The sequence below is a fragment of the Protopterus annectens genome, chromosome 5.part0 (genome assembly GCF_019279795.1).
Source record: "Protopterus annectens isolate FY-2018-M chromosome 5.part0, PAN1.0, whole genome shotgun sequence".
Classification (NCBI taxonomy): domain Eukaryota; kingdom Metazoa; phylum Chordata; order Ceratodontiformes; family Protopteridae; genus Protopterus; species Protopterus annectens.
This window is the reverse complement of record NC_056735.1, coordinates 1813610599-1813635807: the sequence shown is the minus strand read 5'-3', so window position 1 is coordinate 1813635807 and position 25209 is coordinate 1813610599. Positions and strand designations below refer to the sequence as shown.

The window sequence follows — 25209 nt, the reverse complement described above, 5'->3', positions numbered from 1 at the left end:
AATGCCAGAAACTCAAGTGTGGGGAGGTACTTGATCAATACATGATTGAAGAATTACCGAGTAAGTTGTGGAGTGGACAGATTCTTTCTGGGGATGAGTGAAGACTGTGGTCAGTAATGAATCATCCTCTGGTGGAGCAGGCAAAAATACAGAACAGTATCAAACATCAGCACATGTACTTGCTTCCCCTTTATGAAAAAAGACTTCCCCTACCTCCTCCTGTGATACCATTACCAGGATACTAAACTCTACCTGACACGTCTGCACATGCACCATCTGCATATTTTTGTGTTTCAAAGATTTGACTCCAAAAATTATTGCAATGTATTGTGGGTATTATCTAGCCATGTAGTCATGTAGGAAAAGACATCAATATGTCTTACCTGCAGATGGCTCCTTGTTCTGGTATGATGTCACATTTTCCATCATTGAAGCAGAAATCTGTCTGTAATTCACAGACACTCTGACAGGGTAAGCCATCTACACTTAAGTACCCAGGACTACAAACACACTCTGCCTCTCCACTCCAGTGGTTCACTAAGCACTTTGAAAATTCATTGCAGGCTTGGAATTTACATGGGTCTGCTTGGTAACCTAGAATGCAAAAAAAGATGAAATCAGGCCAGGGTTATGTGGCAAATAAAGCAGGCATCATACATTGTATCCTCTACTACAATAACACATTTAAAAAGTAAGAACTATGACAGGCTTAAAATGAGAAACAGCAAGGAAAGTACATGTGAGGCAAGACAAAACCCCAACCTCCCAAAAACGTCCTTCTTCCCTACGACAATGAAACTCTGGAGTCATAATAATAAAGATAAGTACCTTGGATACTTGTATCTCATATGGAGGGTGAAGGGAATCCTCACTGCAGAAATCTTGACAGATTATAGAGTATATTTTAATTTTCAGACTTAATGAAATACAGATTCAATGTATTATTTTCATTGAGCTGTAATTCTATGAAGTGTCATGGGCATGACTGTGACATAAGAAGTTTTCACTTCAGACACATATGCACATGCACACTCCTCAACATGTATATGTGTATAGATACACACACACAGACAAACACACACACACACACACACACACACACACACACACACACACACACACACACACACACACACACACACACACACCAGAATAATAACTCTTCATGACTGAATAATGTCAGCGCTAGGAAGGTATTAAAACCAGCAGTACTACAAACTTTATAAAAACTCAAGTTTAATGTAAACTGGATAAACAAGACAAAATAAAATGCATTAACTTCTTATAGGTTCATAGGTGTGTACTAGGCTAATGGCCCTGGAGCTTTTACAAGCCTAGCCCATAGCATTACCCTGGCATCATGCCACCCGACCTTAGTTCCCAGTGCCTCTGTCAAGTAAAGCCACTGGAGTGATCCCTGGGGTGAATTTCTATTTCCCATCCACTCATCAAGATTTCTCTTGAAGAGGGACAGTGAGGTGCTCTGCTTGATATGTATGGGAAGTCTATTCCATAGCATGGGCAATCTCTGGGTTATGAACCTGTCCCTCCAGCATGTTCTATTCACTATGGTAATGAGGTTGAGGTCTCTGGAGCATGTGGTGCAGAGGAATTGGTGATTTCTTTAGATGTAGCATTTCTAACAGAGCTGAACACTTCACTGCATTTTTCGTCCCCAACAACTGGGACTTCCTCAGATCCTATTCCCAACACATAACTCTCTCACTTATTATATAAATTACTAAAAAGAAGTCAAATTAGCATTCTTCTGAGGAATTAAAGAAGCAGATCCATTTTAAAACAAAACTAAAAATTAGTACTTATAAAGTCATTACAGTAAAACTTCTCCAATATATAATAGTACATAGGCCATATGAAAAACCTTTTTATAAAACATCTGCCTCACTTCATGATTGTTGTTCTCAAACTTACTTTCTAACCACATAATAAGTGTGTGGTATACATGCTGAAATGCACTCAGTACAAATTCGTTTGTTAACTGCTTCTTTTGTGCCAGATAAACACTAATCCATATTTGCTCTTGTTTCAAAGTCTGAAACATGATAGAATGTGCCATTCTAATAATACATTTTTATAGTGGCTTGCATGCATGTACAAGCATAACATAATACTTCTGGCTGAGAAGTATGAAAATTCATGAAAAGTCTAATAGAGCTTTCAACACAGATAAGTATAACTTTAAAGAATCTTCTTGTATATATTTATGAGATCATATTAACATGTCTCTGGTGCATAATAACTATGCCTCAGAAGGACAATGCAATCACAATGCATTTACTATTATTTAACAATACCTAAAACTGCAAACATTAACTTCTGTTTTTAACTTTTGGGTAGGACATGGACATACTTGTATCCACAGTACAGCAACATCTCTCCATCTTCAGCTTTCAAAGCAAATGGGTGCTGACATGGCACTATCTTTAAAAGTTCAAAAAGGGGGCCAGCACAACAGTGTGGTAAAACAGAGCCATTTTAATGTTTCATAAACACATTAAACAGATCAAACACATTAAGGATAGGGTTGACTATAAGCCCAAACCCCCCAAAAAATTCAGACCAGTTTCAGCTTTATTAGCCTTACTCAGTGTCATACCAAAAACCAAAAACGCATGGGTATTTATACAATCCAAATTGATAGACAAAAATTCCCACTGGTTAATTACAGATGCTCATTTAATCCAGGGGGGAAGAGACCACCCACCTTAATTATCCACTTTTTCTCCTTAGAATTGAGGATGGATTGCCAAACATTATCAGGATCCTACCATTAATTACCAACAATGTACTATGACAGGTGATATATTATATGGATACCCCCTGTGGAAATTGTAGGTATTGCCCAAGGGTAGCTAAATCAAAACAAGCAGAAACACTGCTTTGGGTTTTGATTTAAAATTTTTTGCAAATTGTAGCTCCGATTGGGTTATATATCTTGCTACATGTTCATGTTCTGCATTTTATGTTGGGCAGACTTTTAGAGCTTTATGGTTACGTATTACTGAACATGTCAGCGACATTAGAAATAAAAAACAGTCTAACGCCCTTTATAAACATACATTAAAACACCATACTGCTTTTTTTAGATTCACTGTTATTGATAAGATAAAGGGGGATAGAAGCAATAAGTCTGGATGGCATATATAACAGTGAAACACAGAATTTTGTACGACTCTGGACTTATATATTTAGGAGCCGAACACGCTCAATATTTTTGTTATGAAACATCAGGGTATAGGATTGCTTGGACAACTAGTGTGATTTTATCACAGTTTAAGAATACTAACACAGATATTGGAACACTTATAAGGCCATTAGGAGGTTGTCGGCCTAGTAAGTGGATTGGTAGCAACATATGGTTGGGTTTACCATATATGGGATTACTATACATGTGTCTGTGTTCTTCTTTTTTTATTTTTTGGTAGCAGGATGTTATATGAATATGCCATCCAATCATTACTAACAATTTATATCTTTAACAAGGGAATGTAGCATTGTGTGTTATTTAGAATTGAGGCATTCAGATAAATATTTTTATGGAATATATGATTGCCTTTTGCCAGGTTAAAGGTTTTGGTTTATACACATGATAGCTATTATTGCTCCCTTGATAAGTCAAATTAATGGGTGGTTCACCCAGTGTGCATTATTAGAACAAGTGGTTGGCCATGGTATATATTTTTCTATGGGGGGACATAGCATCGTGGGTAAGTTGAATGGTATATTACTTAATACCATATATTTGGTAATATGTCTGTATTTTTATAACCACAAGAGCTTTCATTGTTCCCCTGGATATTTTTCCTGCCACAAATCATTGATATTTTTGTAAATGTGGGTATGCTTTTCAACCCATTGATACTTTTTATGACATTTGTCTGTTTTTGACATAGTTTTCATAGGGGAATGTAGCATTTCCTATATGATACCTATTATTAGGTTTATGTTGATTGTGGGTTTACCACTCTGCTTTGATATTTATAATACGGGATGGGTATTATTGTTCCCCTATTGTAATCAATTAAATATATGCTTATGCATTTTTTGTATCCTTTTGGGTTCAAAATTATATTTTCTATTTTACCAAAATTATCAAAGGAAGAGCAGAACAATTGGGATCACTTCACAGTCATCTGAGTTCTTCAATTTTTACCTATACTTCACAAGGGCTGACAACCTTTCCTATTGACTTGTGGGCGCTTCAGATTACTGTATGGTTTGTTTTTATGTAAATTGCTGTACTATGGCCTAATATTTATAGGTTGTTCAGATCTGGTAAATACAAATATGTTAATAGTAATGATCCATCTAACCAGTGTAAATTGGCCTTTCAAAAACTTTACAAAAACCATGAAAACACTTAGAACAAACATTTGGCATTTGAAACTGTTCAAAGCTTATCAGACTCCCAGGGGTCTACTGGTCAGGATCCAAGCCTTAGTCCATAATATAGATAACACCTTGTTGGAACAATGGACGCAGATTCAACAAAGAGCCTATGGGTTTTGTCGATGCCTTAACATCATATTATGAATGAACTGTGAGTCAATGTATTACAGAGGTAGAATCTTTTTGTGAGGACATTAGGACCTATGAGATCTTACCATGTTATATGTCTTGTCTGAATCAGCTCAGCTCAGTACTGAGCTACTTAACCTTGAAGAACAATTAAAAGAGAAAAAGATGAAAAATTTAACCGGGATATGGGGGATTATCAAAAGGGGAAACCATATGAGTCCTATAAGAATGTCAGATTTAGTACCACTGACAATAGACCCTTTACCCAAAAAAGGAAGAAACCCAAATCCATTTTGAAGAAATCTAGAAGGTCTGTTAGCAGTACATTGGGGGATGATTCATCCTCCACCACAGACGTGGATGGTAATCACACCCCAGAGTCACCCACTCCTAAAAGACGTAACTTGGATCACCCTTTAGGGCTAGAACAAGGAGAGGAGATAGGAAACACAGGACAAATAAGCAATTTGGAGAGTCTTTTGAAAAATTATGATACAACGTTAAATAAGTGTACAAATGTTCATAACATCTCATCCATACCTCTTTCAGAGGTAGAAATGCAACTCTTGAATAAAGGCTTAAATTTTGTACCGGGCTTTTTTGTCACAGAGGATTCTTTGGCTCAGGGTGTAATTTCTTTTTGTTGTTTGTTGAATTTAAGACTATACTTTGGTTCTGAATCATCTCTTAACACCAATGCATTTAAATTTCAGAAATCTACCTTCATCCCACCAATGTATCAACAAGTTTCTATGTTCCAGTCTAGCGTTCTCAAAGATCTACATTTCAGTTTCCATGAACATTCAATTCTTCCCCATAATCTCTCAAAGATGGAACAACAGGTAGTTAGGAATTTTAAAATAATAAGAATTTGGTGATCCTACCGACTAATAAGGGTGGAGCGGTGGTGGTGATGGATTGAGATATGTACTACAATGAGGATCTAAAGCAATTGAAAGATGGGAGATATTATATGCGTATGCCCCCAGATCCAACCCCTAGATTCAAGGTGGAAATTGACAGGTTTCTATCAGAAGCCAAGGAAGTTGTGTATTACTGAACATGTCAGCAACATTAGAAATAAAAAAACAGTCTAACGCCCATTATAAGCATACATTAAAACAACCATACTGCTTTTTTAGATTCACTGTTATTGATAAGATAAATAGGGATAGAAGCAATAAGTCTGGATGGCATTCCATCCTCAAGTCTAAGGAGAAAAAGTGGATAATTAAGTTGGGTGGTCATTTCCCCCCTGGATTAAATGAGCATCTATAATTAACCAATGGGAATTTTTGTCTATCAATTTGGATTGTATAAATAGCCATGTGTTTTTGGTTTGACATTGAGGAAGGCTAATAAAGCTGAAACCGGTCTGAATTTTTGGGGGGGTTTGGGCTTATAGGCAACCCTACCCTTAATGTGTTTGATCTGTTTAATGTGTTTATGAAACATTAAAATGGCTCTGTTTTACCCCACTGTTGTGCTGACCCCCTTTTTGAACTTTTCACGATGGTTATTGGGGCTCTGCACTTGCTGTACTTGTGAGGGGGGTTTTGCTGTTGAGTATGGCACTATCTTTAACGCAAACTAAGGCAGGTATAGGATTCATGACTATAGCACAAGCAAAGCAGCCTCACATGGTTTGCCATGATACAGATGATGAGGTGTGTTAACTTTGACATTAACCTCTGTGATGGGCCTGTATTGTTACTGCTGCAGGTGTTAGTGTGAAGTTCATTATGAAATCATATACATAACCAAGGACACCCCATGCCAGTATGAAACTGAAGCCAGTGCTCTGCTTCTGCAGCATATATCACAGAATGATGCATGCTACTGCTGTAGCAAACATTACAAAATGGTATTTGCAACCATGGAAGCATACATCATAGAACAGAACATGCTACTGCTGCAGCAGACATCACAGAATTGTGCATGCTACTACTGCAGCAAACATTACAGAATGGTGTATGGTACTGCTATAGCAATACCTCAAAGAATGGTGTATGCTACTGCTGCAGCACTGCAGCATACATTACAGAATGGTGTGTGCTACTGCTGGGGCATACAGCACAGAATGGTGCATTCTACTGCTGCTGCACATATCATAGAATGGTTTGTGCTACTGCTGCAGCATAATTCACAGAATAGTGTGTGTGTGCTACTACTGCAGCATACCTCAGAGAATGGTGTATGCAGCTGTTGCAGCAGACATCACAGAATGATGTATGCTACTGCTGTAGCATATGTCACAGAATGGTGTAAGCTACTGCTGCAGCGTATATCATAAAATGGTACATGCTACTGTTGCAGCAAACATCACAGAATTGTGAGTGCTATTGCTGCAGCACAAATCACAGAATGGTGTGTGCTACTGCTGTTGCATATGCATAGAATGGTGTATGCTACTGCCGCAGCAGACTTCACAGAATTGTGTGTGCTACTGCTGCAGCATATATCACAGAATGGTGCATGCTACTGCTGCAGCATACATTACAGAATGGTGTGTACTACAGCTGCATCATACATCACTGAATGGTGCATGCTTCTGCTGCTGCATACGCACAGAATGGTGTATGCTACTGTTGCAGCACACACGAAAGAATGGTGTACGCTACTGCTTCAGCAAACACCATTATCCAGTAGCATTAAACTGAATTCTATGTTTAAAAGAACATACATCAAACAAATTAAGATGTCCTGTAGCATTATTACTCTGAATTCTGTAATCTACAAAGTGCACAAAACAGACCATCCAACAGCAGCATTAAACTGAATTTAGTACATTACAAATTCAGTGGTGCAGTTTATGCCATCCTGTGCAGTACCAAGCTAAGTTACAAAAGCAGTCATACAAGGCAAGCATGTCACGTGACAATATTAAACTTAATTTATTGTTCTTTAACTGCACAATATTAAACCAAATACAATGTGATACAAAAATGCAGCAGTCACACCAATGCAAAGGATTTCTGTTTTAGTTCCTTCTTGTTTTTTTTTTACTTCTCCAACTACATCATTGTTTAGTTATACAATAAAATAATAATGCAGTCTGATTCAAAGTTTCCAAGTGTCTTACACATACAGGCCTTGACCAAAGCAGGTGCCAAGTTTTGCTACTGTCTTTTTTAAGCACTGGACTGGCAATCAGATTGTATGGCTTGTTGAATGTGAAGATTGTTATTGTCTCCTTTCAGAAGGAGGAGGAGATTATTAGTCTAAAGTGCTATGTGCAAGCGTGGAAATCAGGAGAGAACCAAATGGTCCTGGGATAGAGCCTTAGGGGTAAATGTTGCTAAAAGAAGCAGACATCAAGACAGCAAGATCAAGTGGAAGCTGAACCCATCAATCAAAGATGTAGCTGAAGAGCTGGCATGACTGGAAAAGATGAAGAGAAGAGATGATCATCTTGAGCAAAGTTTCATTTTAGGTCATCAATGAGGACCCGACTGAGGAGCACTTTATCCATATTAGAAAAGATATTCTGTTGCAGTTAGGTTTGAAGTTATGCTGACTGTTAGAAACAACATGAGTTTAATGTATGGTATTATAAATCTGTTTACACTTCAGAGATTTAAGAATTTTAGTTAGAAGAAAATTAATAATAGGTCTGCAATGTTCCAGGGCAGATAGATTACTAACTCTGGGTAACATACAGATTGTTACTAAGTTTCCATTCATTTGGAACAACACCAAGCTGCAAATAAAAGTTGAGAATGTAGATGGTGGCCTAGAAATAAAGTAGGAGAATTTTGCTCTGGTTTCCTCCCACATTCCAAAAACATGCAGTAGGTAGACTGGGCGCTCTAAATTGGCTGTTGGTGCTAGTGTGTGTGCGAGTGAGTGGTACAGATGAACTACCATGACAGGGCTAGCCACCCAGCAGTGTAAACCTTGGCTCGAGATGATTGTCACTGTTGAAGTGACACCCAAACCACGTGTGCAAAATGGGAAAAAGGGGTTGAGGATGCATTGATGGATGGATGAGGTTTGGGATATCATTAATATGGGTGACTTAATCATTTGAAAGTGAAGAACTATTTGAACCCTGAACCTAAACTCAGTGAGATCCTCAAACATATCTAGAAAGGAGTGAAGGACTAAGTGGGAGAAGGCAGAGGTGAGAGTAGGAAGAGGTAGAGATAGAAACATTGTTTAGTTAGCCATCATCTTTGAAATGTGTGAGCTCTGGCGAGCTAGAAAGAGATTATTGATGTGCTTAGCCTGCCCTGACAGTCATTTCATATTAAATCAATAAGACTTTGAGTTAGTAGCAGGTTCCAATGTATATTTTCGCAAGAAGCTGGCATGGTCACTTTGAAAAAAGTGTCCAAACTGGGACCATGTTATCTGTTCAGCATCCATACTTTCAATTCCATAAATATAGGACCAGAAATATCTAAGAAGAGAAGCAGGATGTATTACTGTTTAACTTTGATTTATGCAGTTTTGCTTTTCAATTTCTGGTCCTTGTTGACTGTAGTGGGTTCTGAAAGATGTAGAAAGATGTAGTGTGAAGTTCCATTGATGTTTACAATTTTAGACCTGCTGATTCAGTTCTTTCCTTTGCCCACTAAGGGGTCCCCAACAGCCGCAGAGGATGTGAGTTAACTTTAGTTGATAGTGCCTGTACATGCTAAACCGGAAGGATCCGGGATAAAAGATGAGTATTCTTAGGTACAAGAAATGGCTACAGCAGAGTCACCCACCTGCAGCTGAGGCTAATTACTAGCCTCCCATGGTTGCAAAGGCTGTTTTCTTATTTTTTTTTTCTTTTTGTGGCTGAAAGAAGGACCAGAAGCCTGTTCCATGGTCAAGCCAAAAATAGTGCCTCTTTTCCTGGGGAAGACAAGCAACAATTGCTGGTAATCATTACCAGTCCAGAAAACCTACTTTTTGACAGAAAAATACAGTAAAAAGGATTTTGCCAGTCCAACAAAAATAAAATAAATACAATTCCTCCACAAAAAGAAATGCTTTCAGATACCTTACACCACGTTTAAATTGACAGAAAAAAATGAAAGCTCAGTTTAAAAGTACATTACAGGTTCAATACAATATATTAAAACATAATACTCCTAGCTTTAAAATAATTTTCCTGAAGAGGAATCTAAAAAAAAATCAACAAAATTAAGAAAAAAAAGTGTTTTTCCCCAAAGGGAAATTACCTATCCAGCAAAGAAAAGCACAAGCCAACCGCGGATTCTCCAAAGCCTCAGAGAAGCATACTCTTCAGTGGCCATGAAACTCTGGAGGGCTTTGTTCCCAAATTTGCCTTTTAGTCAGCTCAGCTCATGCTGCTTAACAATTTGGATGTGTGGAAGGTGTACTGAAGCTTTGGAAGCTGACCAGTTGTTATATCCTTGGCTACTGAAGCAGTGTTCAATATGATGAACATACACATTTTAATTCTCGCACTGTTTATCCTTTATCCAGAGTTTTGTGAGCATAGAATTACTATATTTAAGGAAGGGGGTGTGTGTGTGGCGATAATGTCTCTCATGCATGGGAACTGCGGTGGAGCTTTTATCTCTGCAAAAGAAGTGCTAATTTCATTTTTTTCTGCACATCACTTTTTCTGGCTGGTTAATATCACTTTATCATTGTTGTGGGAGCTAATGCTGTTGTCCACAATATTTTTCAAAGACCCCTAAGGTGTAGGAAACCTTCATGGTGAAATGGTATTTTGGTAGACTTCCTGCATATCCAGATTCTATCAGTGGGTATCAGGAGTTGTTTTGGATCATAAGTGAGAAAGTGACAGTTATTTCCCCATACTATATGTTGTTTATTGAACAGATGTGTTTTGCATTGGCAGTGAAATGTTAACAAAGTAAGTAAGGGCTAAGCTAACATCAATGCTATTGAGCAAAGGAGACAATTCAATAGATTTTAGGAGAAAGACAAGTCATTACCCTTTAGTCCTTCAAAAAAAGCTGAAAAGCCATCCAAATTCATTACAAATAGGTCATTCCCATCATCTGTAAAATGCAACCTCCATCAGAGCATAGCCAGTAAAATGTGAAAAAAACATTCTGAATCATCAGTGTTAATGGTACAACACTCACAATCCTTTTTCATGATCAAAAGTATATCTTCCAATAGCCCAAAAAAACATTAAAGTACAAAAACTAGTAAGCAAAAACCAAAAGAAAAAAACAAACTATTGAAAACAAAAACGTCCACCAGAGAGTTGCTGGGCCTACATGAAGAACAAGAACCACGTAATGTTATTCACTCTCCTTTATTAACTAAAGCGCATTTCGTCCCTTTGATTGCAATTAAGGGGATGAAAAGTGCTTCAGTTAATAGAGGAGAGTGAATAACATTATGTGGTTCTTGTTCTTCATGCAGACCCAGTAACTTTCTGGTGGACGTTTTTGTTTTCAAAAGTACAAAAAGTACCACTGACATATATCCTAACACAAACATCTACTATAGTGAAGAGAAGCATAACTTATATGGAAAAAAATATTTGGCATTTACTTCTCAGAAGTTAAGGCCAATGTCAGTGGTCTCTGGCTAACTAAATTCACAGATGATTGCAAATTAGGAGCTGTCATTGAATCTCACATAGACACAAATGTTCACCAGGAGGGGCTGATACAGACAAACAACTGGTGTCAGAACCATGGACTAAAATTAAATGCCAAGAAATGCATAATAGTATCCTTTGGGAAGTCATCCATCCCTGGTAACTATCATATTGACAACACATCCCTTAAAGTTGACCCAGTAGTCAGGGACTTAGGGACACACATAGATAGTAATCTAGCCTTTGACCATAATGTGTCTACAGTGGTGAGGAAATCATTCTATGTTGCATAACTTATAAGCAAAAGTATGGCATCTATGTCCAAGGAAGCCATTGTTCCACTGTATTCGGTATTCATCAGACCCATCATTGAGTACAATGCCCCCTTTTATATGTAACTAAGCAGGTAGATCCAACAGCTGGAATGTCCACAGAGGTTTCTCATGAAAAGAATACAGGGTGTAAGTAAAATGTCATATGCAGACCACCTCAAGGCCCTATCCCTGTATTGTCTCCTACAGGATTTTGAGGGGTGATCTATGCTTGGCATACAGGGCATTATCAGACCCAACTCTGATGGACCTCCTGCATATCCACAAAACAAACAGCACCAGAATTACCCATTCTAAAAATGTAAACCTTGCCTGTGATATAAATAGGAACTGCTGGAGAGATAGGTATGTATCCCAGAGACTATCCCATCTATGGAACAGGCTCCATGTGAAACAGAGTTCCTCCCTAACCCAATTCAAGTGCAACTTGGACAATTGGATGGGAAACCGGAAATCCGTCCATGGTTTGGCACCTATGTCTCTAATGGACACATGTAAACTATAAATGGTTCATCTCCCAGGCCCAAGCTTACACTTATTAAGGGTATCAAAACTTGTCAGAGATTTGGGATGCATGGCTAAGCTTAAAAAGGCCCTTGTGGCCATTAGCCTAGTAACCACCTATGAACCTGTGAACTTATGAATGATATAGTCTTATATAACAGTGTGCACTATTCTAAATATTTTGTCAGAATATCAGAAGAGTAATTAATAAAGTGCAAATGCAATTTATCTTCATATAAAATAAGACATTCTAACAAGTACATCAAAGGTTTACTGGTCAAGCATGAAATCTTTTCTAGAAACAACAATATCAAAACTTGGCTAGGCCACGTGCATATGTTCATTTATTTTCCACACTGTGTTTACCTTAATAGATTCTTACACATAAACACAAAACAACAGTTGCCACAATTTCCCCACTCCATATGACTCCTGTGTTTTTCAAGCTTTACTCTTTGAAACTATAAGAAAAAGTCAATATTAAAACTAACCCCCAACAAACCAGTAGTACTGTGAATGGCCTATACCCAACATTCCTCAACAAATTAGTTCTTCAGGTACTTGAACTGTGTGTGTGTGTGTGTGTGTGTGTGTGTGTGTGTGTGTGTGTGTGTGTGTGTGTGTGTGTGTGTGTGTGTGTGTGTGCGTGTGTGTGTGTGTGTGTGTGTGTGTGTGTGTGTGTGTGCGCGTGTGTGTGTGTGTGTGTGTGTGTGTGTGTGTGTGTGTGTGTGTGTGTGTGTGTGTGTGTGTGTGTGTGTTGTTCTCTTGGACTGGAAATGGCTAGTAGCAAGTCTTTTTACTATATAATACAGCTTCCAATTAGTTCTTCATATCTGCATTTTCCATGACTAACTTGTCTGCTAATGTTATCCTTTTGGTACATTAATGCATTTACAATGCTATTCATAGGTTCATAGGAGATTACTGGGCTAACAGCTTAACAGCCCTTACAAGCCAAGCCAATATAACCCAATTTTACCCAATATATAGTGCCTAGGGGCAAGAGGATGGCATGAGTTTGTGTCTATGCCTTCACTATCTTACAGAGTGCCTCATCCATAAGGGACATAGGCACTACCCCAGGTGTGAATTTCTGATTCCCCATCTGTTAATCCAAACTGCATTTGAAGAGGGCCAGTGAAGGGTTCTGCTTAACATGAATAGGAAGCCTTTTCCAAAGAAGTGGCAATCTCTTAGGTTCTTAGGTAAGTACTAGGCTATCTGCCTGAGGGCATCTATAAGCCTAGCCAGAATGTGTTGGCTTTCACTGCCCCCTTAGATTACTTCCCTGTGCCTCGGTCCAGCAGAGCGATTAGTTCCCTGTGCCTCTGTCCAGCAGAGCCATTGCAGTGATCCCCGGGGTAAATTTTCTGTTTCCCATCCACTCGTCAAGGTTTCTCTTGAAGAGTGTTAGTGAGGTGCTCTGCCTAATGTAGACTGGAATCCTGTTCCAAAGCATGGGGAGTCTCTGGGACAGGAATCTATCCCTCCAGCACATCCTATTTATCATTGTGGTGAGATTTAGATCCCTAGAGCGTGTGGCTCTTGGGGATTTGTTTTTTTTTTTAGGAGGAGCATGTCCATCAATTCTGGGTTGGACATGGCCTTGTATGTCAGGCAGAGATCACCTCTGAGTAAGCAGTATGCAACCGAGTACAGCTGGAGTTTCTTCAGTCGGGCTGCATAGGGCATATGTTTGAGGCCAGTAATACTCTTGGTGAGGTACTTCTGTGGTCTTTCCAGCTGTTGCGGGTGTCTTGTAAGGTACATCCCAAATGGGGCGTTGTACTCTATAATGGGTCTGATGAGTGATGAGTAGAGGGGCATAATAACCTCTTTTGTTCTAGATGCAAACCCTTTTGTGATTAGGTGGGACACATAGAAGGATTTTCTAACCACCTTGGCAATATGATTATCAAAGGCAAGATTACTATCTACTTGAGTCCCCAGATCCCTTATTATATTTTCTGTATTTAGGGGACTACCATGTATGTGATAGTTTGCGGGTACTTTATTTTGCCAAAGGGGATGACTATACACTTTTTGGCATTTAGCTTGAGGGCATGATTTTGACACCAGGTATCCGTCTCAGTGAGACCCTTCTGGAGGATGTCTGTATCAGCTGGAGAGTCAATTATGGCCCCCAGTTTGTAGTCGTCTGTGAACTTGATCATCCATAGTCCTCCTGTGCTTGCCTGTATCTCTGAGAAGTATATACTGAACAGGAGGGGTCCCAGGACTGAGCCCTGGGGGACATCACTTGTAACTGGTTTAGAGTTGACCTAGAGCCTGCAGCTCTCACCGTGTGGGTTCTATCCGTGAGCCAATTGGCAACCCATCTCATGACATAGGAGTTTATGTTCAGGCTGGTGAGCTTGTTTATAATACCAGAATGGGGAATGGTAACGAAAGCCTTTGCTAGGTCTAGGTAGGCTGTGTGGACCTCCTTTCCCTCATCTAAAGCCTTGGTAACTGTCTCAAAGAAGTTCACCAGGTTTAGGAGGCATGATCTGCCCTTAACAAAGCCAAACTGGGTAGGGTCCAATGTTTGAAGGTTCCCAATGTCTCTTTTAATGAATTCCATGATGATGCACTCCATAGCCTTGCAGACCAGGCTAGTCAGGCTTATAGTGCAATAGTTCCCGGGGTCCGTTGTGGCTCCACCTTTGTGGAGTGGGATAACTGTTGCTGTGCGCCACTCTATGGGTACGTAGCCTGTAGAGAGGCTAAGTTTGAACAGTGTGTTTAGGTGAGGGGTTAGTTCATTTAGGAGCTTGTGTAAGACACAGCCTGGGGCACCGTCTGGTCCCATTGAAGCTGTATTTTTGGCTTTCGATAGGGCTCTTTTAACCTGTGTGTCAGTGATTGCTGGGGCACTACATTCTTCTGGTATGGTTATGGGCCCTTTAGGGGGTGGGGGGGGGTGAAGTTTGCACTAAACCTGTCTGCCAGAATGTTGACAATATCAGTCAGTTCAGTGTATTTTGTGCCATTATGCACTAACTGAGAGCAGATCTGAGAGTTTCCACTTAGGTTCTTGACATAGCTAAAGTACACTTTGTGGTTAACTTTGGAGTCCTTGGCAATTTTTCTTTCGAAGCTAGCCTTGGATGATTTTATGAGGGATCATAGTTTCTTGCTGATACTAATCAGGGATGTCTTTCCTTCTTGGGATTTTACTCTTTTCTGCACTAGTTTCCTCCTTCTATTGTATAGATTGTTTATGGCAGGAGTCCACCAGACTGGTTTCCTTTTCTTGAAGGAGTAAGTCTTGGTTTTGCTTGGGATAACACGATCCATGCATTCTTGCAGGTGCTCATAGTGTGCCTTTGTAAGGGATTCAGCAGCTTGGACAGCATTGTCCTTTAGCATAGGGGCTGTGAACCTTTCCGCCTCGGTCTTAAGTAACTTGAAGTTTGCTTTTGAATAGTTTTTCACAGTGGTTTCCTTGATTGGGGGTGGGGGCAGAATGTGGACAAACAGAGTGATTAATCTATGGTCTGATCAAACCAGCGAGGGTTTGACCTCCGGTGTAGAACACCGGTCACCCATGTTGGTGATGACCAGGTCCAATATGCTGTCACCTCTGGTGGGGGTGTTGGCCAGTTGATCCAAGGCATTCGAGTTTATAAATTCTAGGAAGTGTTGGGCAAGGGAATTAGTACTTGAGTAGTTCTCCCAGTTAATGTTTGGGTAATTGAAATCACCCAATATTAAGGCATTTGGTAGGACCTTCATATTTTCCAGTGTCTCCAGGAATGTGGAATGGGGGTCCTGGGTCATGGTGGGTGATCTGTAGCAAGCTACAATTTGAATTGCAGTTTTGCCCATTGTTAGTTGCACATGGATGATCTCTGAGGCATTGCACTGTGCCACTAACCTGGAGGTGTGGGTATTCTTGATGAATATGGATATACCCTCACCTTTTGTATTTCGGTCTGGGTTCTGTGGCCGAAAAGTATGGTATGAGTTATAGGCTGGTAGTTCTGGGGTGCTCTCAGGAGCCTTAAACCAGGTTTCTTTTACTGCACAGATATCGATGTTCTCCATACTGAGGAGTGTCTCGAGTGCATGCATTTTGAGGTTTAGACATCTGGCGTTGAGTAGCATTATCCTCAGTTTTTGGTTACTTGTGCTATTTACGGCAGTGGGTTTGTCTTTTGAGCCTTGCCTAAAAAAGGCACTATGGGGACGGCAAAAGCCTTGGCCAGAGTTCGAAAGCCTAAGGGTGACAGGTGCAAGCCATCTCTTGTGAAGCAACATGGCTTATCGAGCATGTCATCCCAGGTGGACAGATACTGGATCTCCTTTGAATGACACCAGAAACTTAGCCAATTGTTGAAATTGATATTTTTTTCTTTATACTGTGGCATCATTCTTAGTGAGGGCAGGATGCTACTCAGGGTCAGGGTCATACCTGCCTGGGCTAAGTGATCAGAGAGCTCTTCCATGTCTCTTTTAATATAGTCCAGGGAGGTACGTCTCAGGTCATTCACACCAACATGGACAATGACAGAGTCATAGTTGTACTTGTTCTGGAGTGACCTGAGTGCTTGTGTTATGTGGCGGATCCTGGCACTCGACAGGCAGCTAACTGTAACCTTCTCCTTGTCCAGCCTAGTTAGTAAGACATCAGTGTGCCTGACTATAGAGTTGTCTATTACTAGTGTATTGGGTATGTTATTTTGCCTTAAGGGCTGTGATTGCATGGCACACTGATTATGTGAAGTATGTGTTTCATGGTTTGTGATGGGGTGTGTAGGTTGCTTGGGTGTCTGCTTTGGAGGTCTCTGTTGCTTTTGCAGATTTTTATTTAGAGCCTCTGAGTATGTTTTCGTGTATTTATGTGTGTTATTTGCCAGTGTTGGTTTAGTAGGTCTATGTGAGACTGGTGGTGTGTTGCAAGTATTTTCCTTCTCCTTTTGATTGTCAGTTCCAGTCTTGGGTTGAGAGAGCTTTGCCTCCAGTTTGGCTGTATAATTGCATCTCTCGCACATATTAGTGTTTGCTGGTAGGAGGAGAGGGTTGTCTGTGTACATGAGGCAGTTGTACCATTGCCTCTAAACGCCCAGATTCACCAGTTGGACTGGAGAGTACACCTGAAACTGAACTGCCCTTTGGACATGCCTGAATAAATAAAGTGAGCTGTTTTATTGATTAGCTGGTAGGGATGAATAGAAAGCCTTGTCCTTCTGGACGGTATACGGGGTCTTGTGCTAGGGTTAATTAGTGCTAGCTATGAGTTTTGAGCAAGTGCTGGGCTGTGCAATGAATGGTTTGAGTGCTTAAGTTGAAAGTTTGTCTAGTTCCAAGGGAAAAATTGAAGAGCACACTTTGTGGAACCGGGAATAGTTTAACCCTAGCTAACCGGCACTGCCTGGCATGCAAAACTGCGCAAATGTGGTTTTTATAGCAGAGAAATGAAAGAGATAGAAATTAGCCCAAAATGGCCAATAAACTACTAACTTCTGGGCTACAGCAAACAAAGTGCACAAATTTCAGAAAGAAACAGATCAAATAAGTAGGCACAATAAGCCTTTAACCAGAAATTCTCAGCTCAGAAGGGCAGAATCTAGCCTCTCCTCCCACAAGAGTGCAGACTACAAACCTTCTTAATGCAAAATACCTGGCCTGAAGCCAAAGTGCTTAATCCAGAACTAATGCACTTTTAGAATAACAGACACTGAGCCTTCAATCAGCAATTCCCAACTTAGAAGGATGTAAGCTACCTTTCCTGCCACAACAATGCAGTCCACAAACCTTCTTAATGTAAAACAACTAGTTTGAAGCCCAAGTGCTTAAACCAAAAGGCATAGAATAACAGTTACAATTTAATCAGGCTACTACCAAGCAGTAATTACTGCAGCAGAATAATACAATTGCATACTTTTAAGAAGAAGCAGAAGCAAAATAAGGTAATAAAGTGGGAAGAAACACAATTACATTAAAAGCAGATGAATAATGTGCAATTTTTTATATATTTAACAATAGAAAATGAGCAAACTGATTTAAATAAATTACACAATTAACCAGTAAAAAAACTCATAACTGAGCCGTGTTCCATCAGTCTTCAATCTGACAAGTTCTAACCGCACACTCCTGCAACGAGGGTGCAGGGGAACCTTCTCCAAAAAAGATGGCCTGGATTAGTGCTCAAGTTATACAAAAAGCTAGATTCAGCAGGCCTGAATCTAGTCTATGCTACAGCAGACAAGGTGCACCAATATCAGAAAAAAATTGTCCAAATGAGCAGGCACAGTAAGCCTTTAACCAGAAAATCCCAGCTCAGAAGGGTAGATTCTAGCCTCTCCTCCCACAAGAGTGCAGACCACAAACCTTCTTAATGTAAAATAACTGGCCTGGAGCCCAAGTGCTTAAACCAGAACTAATACACTTTTAGAATAACAGACAGTGAGCCTTCAATCAGCAATTCCCAACTTAGAAGGATGCAAGTTACCTGTCCTGCCACAACAGTGCAGACCACAAACCTTCTCAATGTAAAACAACTGGTCTGAAGCCTAAGTGCAATAGCCAAAAGACTTAGCATAACAGTTACAATTTAATCAGGCTACTACCAAGCAGTAATAAATGCAGCAGAATAAACACAACTGAGTACTTTTAAGAAGAGGCAAAAGCAAAATAAGGTAATAAAGTAGGAATAAACACAAATACAGTAAAAGCAGATAAAGTGCAAAGTGTTTTTTTTATTTTTTTTTTTTTTTTTTTTTTATATATAACAAAAGAAAACAAGCAAACTGATTTGAACAAATTACCCAATTAACCGGTAAAAAACCTCAGAACTGAGCCCTGTTCCAGCAGTCTTCAATCAGACAAGTTCAGGGCCTAAGTGGGCATGCCTACTCAAATGTTCTCTCTGTATTAGGCAGGATAAGCTAATGAGACTAGACTAGGATAGAGCTTGGATAGGGCTGAACAGATGGGAATGGTAGGAGTGTCTGAAATCAAAATATGATCTCACTGTACTTGGTTGAGTGAGCAAATGAGATGGGCCCAGGAGTGTCCAAACACAAATCTACAGAAGGAGCGGTCAGTTCTAAAGCCACCAAGATTAGTAACACAGCAAGAACAGAGAGAGTGGGTGGGGAAAACTAACTGCAGACAGGGAGAGACAGAGAGAGAGAGAGAGCTTCCAATTTTCAGTAAACAAATAAATAGGCAGATGCATGCAGTACTATTTTAACACAATATTCAATGAAACACTAAACAGAAAAAATAAAATTCAGTACGATCTTATAACACTGCAAGTTTGTACTTATCTCAGCTTGTAATAAAGTTGGTGTAGGCTATACCAAACAGCTCTAGTATGCAACTATTCAGCAGAAATAATTTCAGAGATAAGGAACTAAAACTTTAAGGCACAGAGAATCCCTCTAGGCTAAGACTTCTACACCGAATAACAATGAAGTTGAGACACATATCTGAGACACATATCTGTCTCTAGCATGTTTTGTTTGAGTTGATGACTAAGTTTAGATCCTTGGACCAGGTGACCCTTGTGCTCTTTGACTTGCAGATGTGTAGCAGCTCCATCAGGGCTGGATTTGTAAGTGCCTTGTAGGTCAGGTATGGGCCACCCCTTAATAGTCGGCAGGAGACAGAGTAAAGGGATAGGGGTTTTAGTCTATCCACATAGGAATTGTTGTTTACACCCAGTATTTTCTTTGCGAGGAACCTCTGAGGTCAATCCAGCTGGTGTAAGTGCCTAGTCAATTACATGCCTAATGGTGCATTGTACTCAAGTATTGGTCTAATGAGGGCTGAGTACAGCAGGACTATAATTTTCTGGATCTGGATGCCACACTTTACTTATAAATTGTGCCACATAGAAGGACTTCCTCACCACTGTGGGCACATGGTGGTCAAAGTTCAGGCTACTATCTATCTGTGTCCCTAAATCTCTCATCTCTGAATCTACTCTTAGGGGACTGCTATTGATGTTATAAGTTGCGGGGATATGATAATGCATTTTTTCTCATTTAGTTTTAGCCCATGGTTCTGGCACCAAACATTTGTCTGATCTAGACCCTCCTGAAGGATATCTACATCATTGCAGGATTCAGTGATTGCCTCCACCTTCCAGCCTTTGGCAGACTTTGTCACTAAGAGGCCTATCACATTAGCCTTGACTTCAGAGAAGTATATCCTGAACAGGAATGGACCTAGCATTGTTCGCTGTGGCACACCACTAGTAACTGGCTTCTTGCTGGACCTGGATTCACCCACTTTAATCAGACATGTCTTGTCCATGAGCCAAATGGCTATCCATCTGGTGTTGTATGGATTTATGCCCAGTTTTTTTAATTTATTTATAATACCTGAGTGGGGAATTGTGTCAAATGCCTTGGCCAGGTCGAGGTAGGTGGTATGCACTATTTTAGCCTCATCCATGGCCTTAGTGACTTTCTGAAAGAAATACACCAGAGTCAGTAGACATTACCTGCCCTTGACAAAGAAAAATTGGGTTGGGTACAGTACTTGAAGGTTTCCTATGTCATTATTTATCAGGTCCATGATTATTTGTTCCATGGTCTTACATATAAGATTAGTAACACTTTTGGGTCTGTAATTTCCCAGGTCAGTGGATGGTCCCCTTTTATGCAGAGGGATAACTCTTCCTGTTCTCACTCTATTGAGACAAAGCCAGTCTGGAGGATGTGGTTAAACAGAGATCATAAGTCCTAATTTAAGGTGTTTAAGAGACAATCTCATATATCATCGGGCCCCACTGAAGCCACATTTTTAGCTTTAGAGATTGCAGTAGCAACCTGCTCTTTGGTAATAATTGGTGGTGGAGTGGTGGAGGGTATTTCTTGGGGGAGAACTGAGGGTGATGGGGAGGTGAAATTTGCGATGAATTTGTCAGCCAATAGATTTGCTATATCTTCTGGGTGAGTATAGGTGATGCCATCTACAACTAATTCGGCACATTGTTTGGTGTTGGCCTTAAGCTTCTTGACATAACTGATTGTCATTCATTCATCAATATGTTTCTGTCTTGACTGTATACCTATATGTCTATTTATCTATCTATCTATATACATAGATGCATATACAGTGAGTGTTTGCATGTGTGGGTGTGAATCATTGTCTCATTGCCCTGGTCATGACTGAATGGAGTCTTTGGCCCTTATAGGATTTGCATAATCTTCCAGTCTGCTAAACAGCTTTCACATCATTTCACTCCTACCACTGGTTAAGGTGAGTGTAAGGTTAATATATAAACAACTCCATTCTTTCCTCAATAAATGTCGCATTCTAGCTGTCTCATCATAAGGGTTCCATACAGGTCATAATGTAGAAGCTGCAATAGTAAGCCTAACAAAGCACAACAGGAGCAGTACTAATTGTTGAAAACCTGAAGAAAACTTTGTTTATTTCTTGAAAGCATTTGACTCTGAAACCACTTTCTAATAAAGAAATAAAGAAATGATTACAAATGGGTGCAACAGAAAAGCCAGAGTCGGGTGCACAACTTTTCAACATTTATGTGTAGAATATTTGTGGGATCGTTAAAAACAGTGTGTAGATGACATTGCCAGGCTTTACAGTGAAACAGACCTCATGGCAGCAAAAATGTTCCAAAACAAGATTTCATTAAACCAGTGACCTAGTAAGAAAAAAATATTTGCCTTAATCTGATACAGCACCAAAACTAATCCATGTTCTTCCCTTGCATCTGGCAACAGAACCAGGTCTCAGTCCAGCATCTTAATCATCACTTCCAAGAATAGGGAGACACTTAAATTGTTACTTCCATTGGGTTGTCATCCATTATAATTAACTGTAGTTTGATTAGCATATACAGTTATGGACCAAATGTGACATAACCATGCCTGGCAATGTCTTTCTAAGGTACATTAAGCAAATGCATACCTAACTGAAATACACCTGCACATTTACCTCTCAACAGCTTGTTACAGCCTATATTGTAGCATTAGTTAAATCTGATTATATATTTTAACCTACATTAACCCATGTTCTGTACCCCTTATTGCAACTTCAGTTTGCCTTATTCCTCTATTTCCAATCCCATCTCACAAAGCATTTCTCTATCCCCTTCTATGCTATTCCCTTCTTCTCCTCCCTCCTACTACTTAACATAGCTATAGTCCACTATTAATCTCACATACTCCTGTCTGATAACCAGAGTCACTATTTATCAATATATTATACATACATATAAATATTTCAAGCACAGGCATTAATGCCCTACTGATCTACCAGTATATCTAAACTGCTGATCCCATAATAAGTGTCCAGGCTGTTCTTAAAAATACATGAACTAGTGCTTGCTTTAATGTCATTTGGTAGTCTGTTCCATGCATTGGTTGCTCTCTTAGAGACTTCCTTTTCCTACGTAGGCTGTCTGATGATTCTCTAGTACTTTTTGATAACCCTAAACATCCCCAGAGGTAGTTGTCCCTAAATGCCTTATATACCTGAATAAGGTCTCCTCTTAAATATCTATATGAGACACTGTACAAGTTCAGATATTTTAATCTTTAATAATAATTTAAATGTTCCTATCCATGGATGCCCTTAGTATATTTCTGTTGTACTCTTTCCAGTTTACGCATGCTGTTTTTTCTTATAAGGTTTCCATATTGTTATTCCATATTCAAGTTTGGGTCTAATGCAAGTAACAAAAAATACTATCTTATTACTATCATAATTTCTGATTTTCTAGACTTTATAAATATTTTTATACAACCTATAGTTCTACAACTACCATTAAGCAATTGGTTGCTATGATTAGAAAAACTCAAGGCTGGGTCTACCTATATACCCAGGTCCTTGAGTGAATCTACAGTTACAATCACTGTGTGCTGTATTAAATATTCACCTTTCAACTTATGTCTCCCAAATCTCATATGCTTAGTTTTTGATGTATTTATCAGCATATTATTCTCCTGGGCAATGGTTAATTTAGTCAAGTTCTTTTGCAGACATGCCCTATTAGTAACACATGTAATCAGTTTACCAAATTTCAAGTCATCTGCATATAGACTGTGGAACACTTTAGATGAAAATGATAGATTTGAAAGATACATTCTAAACAAGTAAGAACCTAAAACAGAGTCCTGTGGGGCACCTTGACTGTAACCATGAATTTTACCTGTCCAGTTTGTTATATGATACTTGCCATGTTCTCTTGGTAATCCATGTAGCTATCCACCTTATCAACAGTACAACCCCCCCAAAAAAATTGCTAGCTAGCCACTAGGGAGAACCTTTCTGCAATTCAAGATAAAACAGTAAAGGTATGACACCTACACTGCTAACAAGCAATACAAAATTACATATTTGCCATGTCACAGTTAAATCCTACAGCTAGAATGCTAGACAAATGCAAAGCTCAGAAGGCTGAGTCCTGAAGTCTTGTCATGCAGAAAACATCCCTACTCCTGGAGTTGTGCCAAGGCAGTAATGATTATTAAAAAATGGGATTACTGTACATCAGTACCCTGAATGGAGAACAAACGCTCTCCAGCAGGGTATTAATGTACAAGTAATGGCTGGTGGAAAACAAGTCCACCGCTTCACAGCAACTTATCAAGCCGCCGTGGAGCTTGGACTGAGAAAAACAAAATGGCCGCCATTATTTTACGCTCACTAAGCAGCGCTTCTGCTGTTTAGCGAGTGTAAAATGTCAAAAAAGAAGCCAAAAAAGGTGTGTGTGTGTGTGTGTGTGTGTGTGTGTGTGTGTGTGTGTGTGTGTGTGTGTGTGTGTGTGTGTGTGTGTGTTTATGCATGCATGTCAGTGAAAGTGAGAGCGAGCGAGCCATTATTTTACACTTGCTAAGCAGCGCTTTTGCTGCTTAGCGAGGGTAAAATAAAAAAAGTTAAAAAAAAGATAAAATAAAGCATGTGTGAGAAACTGTATGCATGTTTGAGAGTAAGAGAGACAGCACTCGACTGAGTGTGTGTGTATGTTTCTGTCTGCATGTGTGAGTGAATGTGTGCATGAAAGCAGAGAGACTGTGTGTACATGTAAGTGTGTTTGTGTGTGTGTGTGTGTGTGTGTGTGTGTGTGTGTGTGTGTGTGTGTGTGTGTGTGTGTGTGTGTGTGTGTGTGTGTGTGTGTGTTAAAGAGAGAGAGATCTAGACAGTAAGAGAGAAAGCAAGAATGATGTGTGGATGAATGCAAGTATGTAAGCAAAGGAGATTCTGTGTAAGACAGATCGAGAAAGAGAGACTGAATGTGTGTATGAAAGCAGCTGGAGACTGTGAGAGATTTTGAAAGAGAGTAAGACGGATTTTGTGTGAGTGAATGTCTACATGAAAGCAGAGAGACTGTGTGTGTGTGTGTGTGTGTGTGTGTGTGTGTGTGTGTGTGTGTGTGTGTGTGTGTGTGTGTGTGAGTGTGTGTGTGTGTGTGTGTATGTGTGTGAGAGAGAGAGAGTGAGTAAGTGAAGTGCGAAAGTGAACCAATGATCTCCTGGTAGCATGTGTGAGACAGAGTGAAGAGAGAATGATCTCTGCCAGCCTTTAGAGAATGGGGTCTCTGTAAAATTGTTGTGTTTTACTTGCTTATGTATTTTTTAAAGTACTGTTTTATTTTTTTATTTTTTTGGATGTAAAATGCTTTCTCCATCACCATTTACATATACTACAGCAAGTATGAAACATTAGGAGGAGAAACTATTTTACATCAAAAATATATTAAAAAAATAAAATAGAAGTTAAAAAAATACATACGGAAGTAAAACCCAACAATTTTACAGAAAGCCCATTCTCTAAGCACAATAATGACCTCCAGGGTGAGTGTTAACGTGTAATTAATGTCCTTCCATGGGTGTAGAGGCCCTCACAACACCCCTGGGCGAGCATTAATTACACATTAACACACACCCTGTTGGGCATTATTGCTTGCATAAAGGTATGCACTGAAGAGCAAGTGCCTGTGGCAGAACATTCTGCAATGGAGACACACCTGACTGGTTCACTGCCTGATTATAAATGATAATATTATTGGCAATTCATATGGAAAACTAATTATTGGAAACTGTGAGCCCTTACATCTCCAGAAAAAAAAAAAGAGACAAGTAGTGGGTTCATCTTCTGCAACTCACACACCTTTTTCAGATACACTAGAGCCGATGGTGGGCATTTAGGGTTGTTGTTTGTCTTTCGGCTTTTTCCCGGTAAGGGGTCGCCACAGCAGAACTGTGGTCTGCTAATGATTGGCAGTAGATTTTTACGAAACGCTGAGGTGCCAGCTAGACGCCCAACCTTCAACGAAGGCATGCCCATTTACATACACATGTCTTTCGA

At 39.6% G+C, this 25209-nt stretch overlaps 1 protein-coding gene across 1 annotated transcript in view; it reads right to left on the bottom strand.

Moving 5' to 3' along the window:
- The window catches only part of IMPG2 (interphotoreceptor matrix proteoglycan 2), a 1485782-nt gene that overhangs the window by 374828 nt on the left and 1085745 nt on the right, over window positions 1–25209 (bottom strand). The window contains exon 17 of the mRNA XM_044072040.1: window positions 384–594. Coding sequence (XP_043927975.1) covers window positions 384–594 — 211 coding nt within the window. The remainder of the gene's footprint in view (window positions 1–383; window positions 595–25209) is intronic.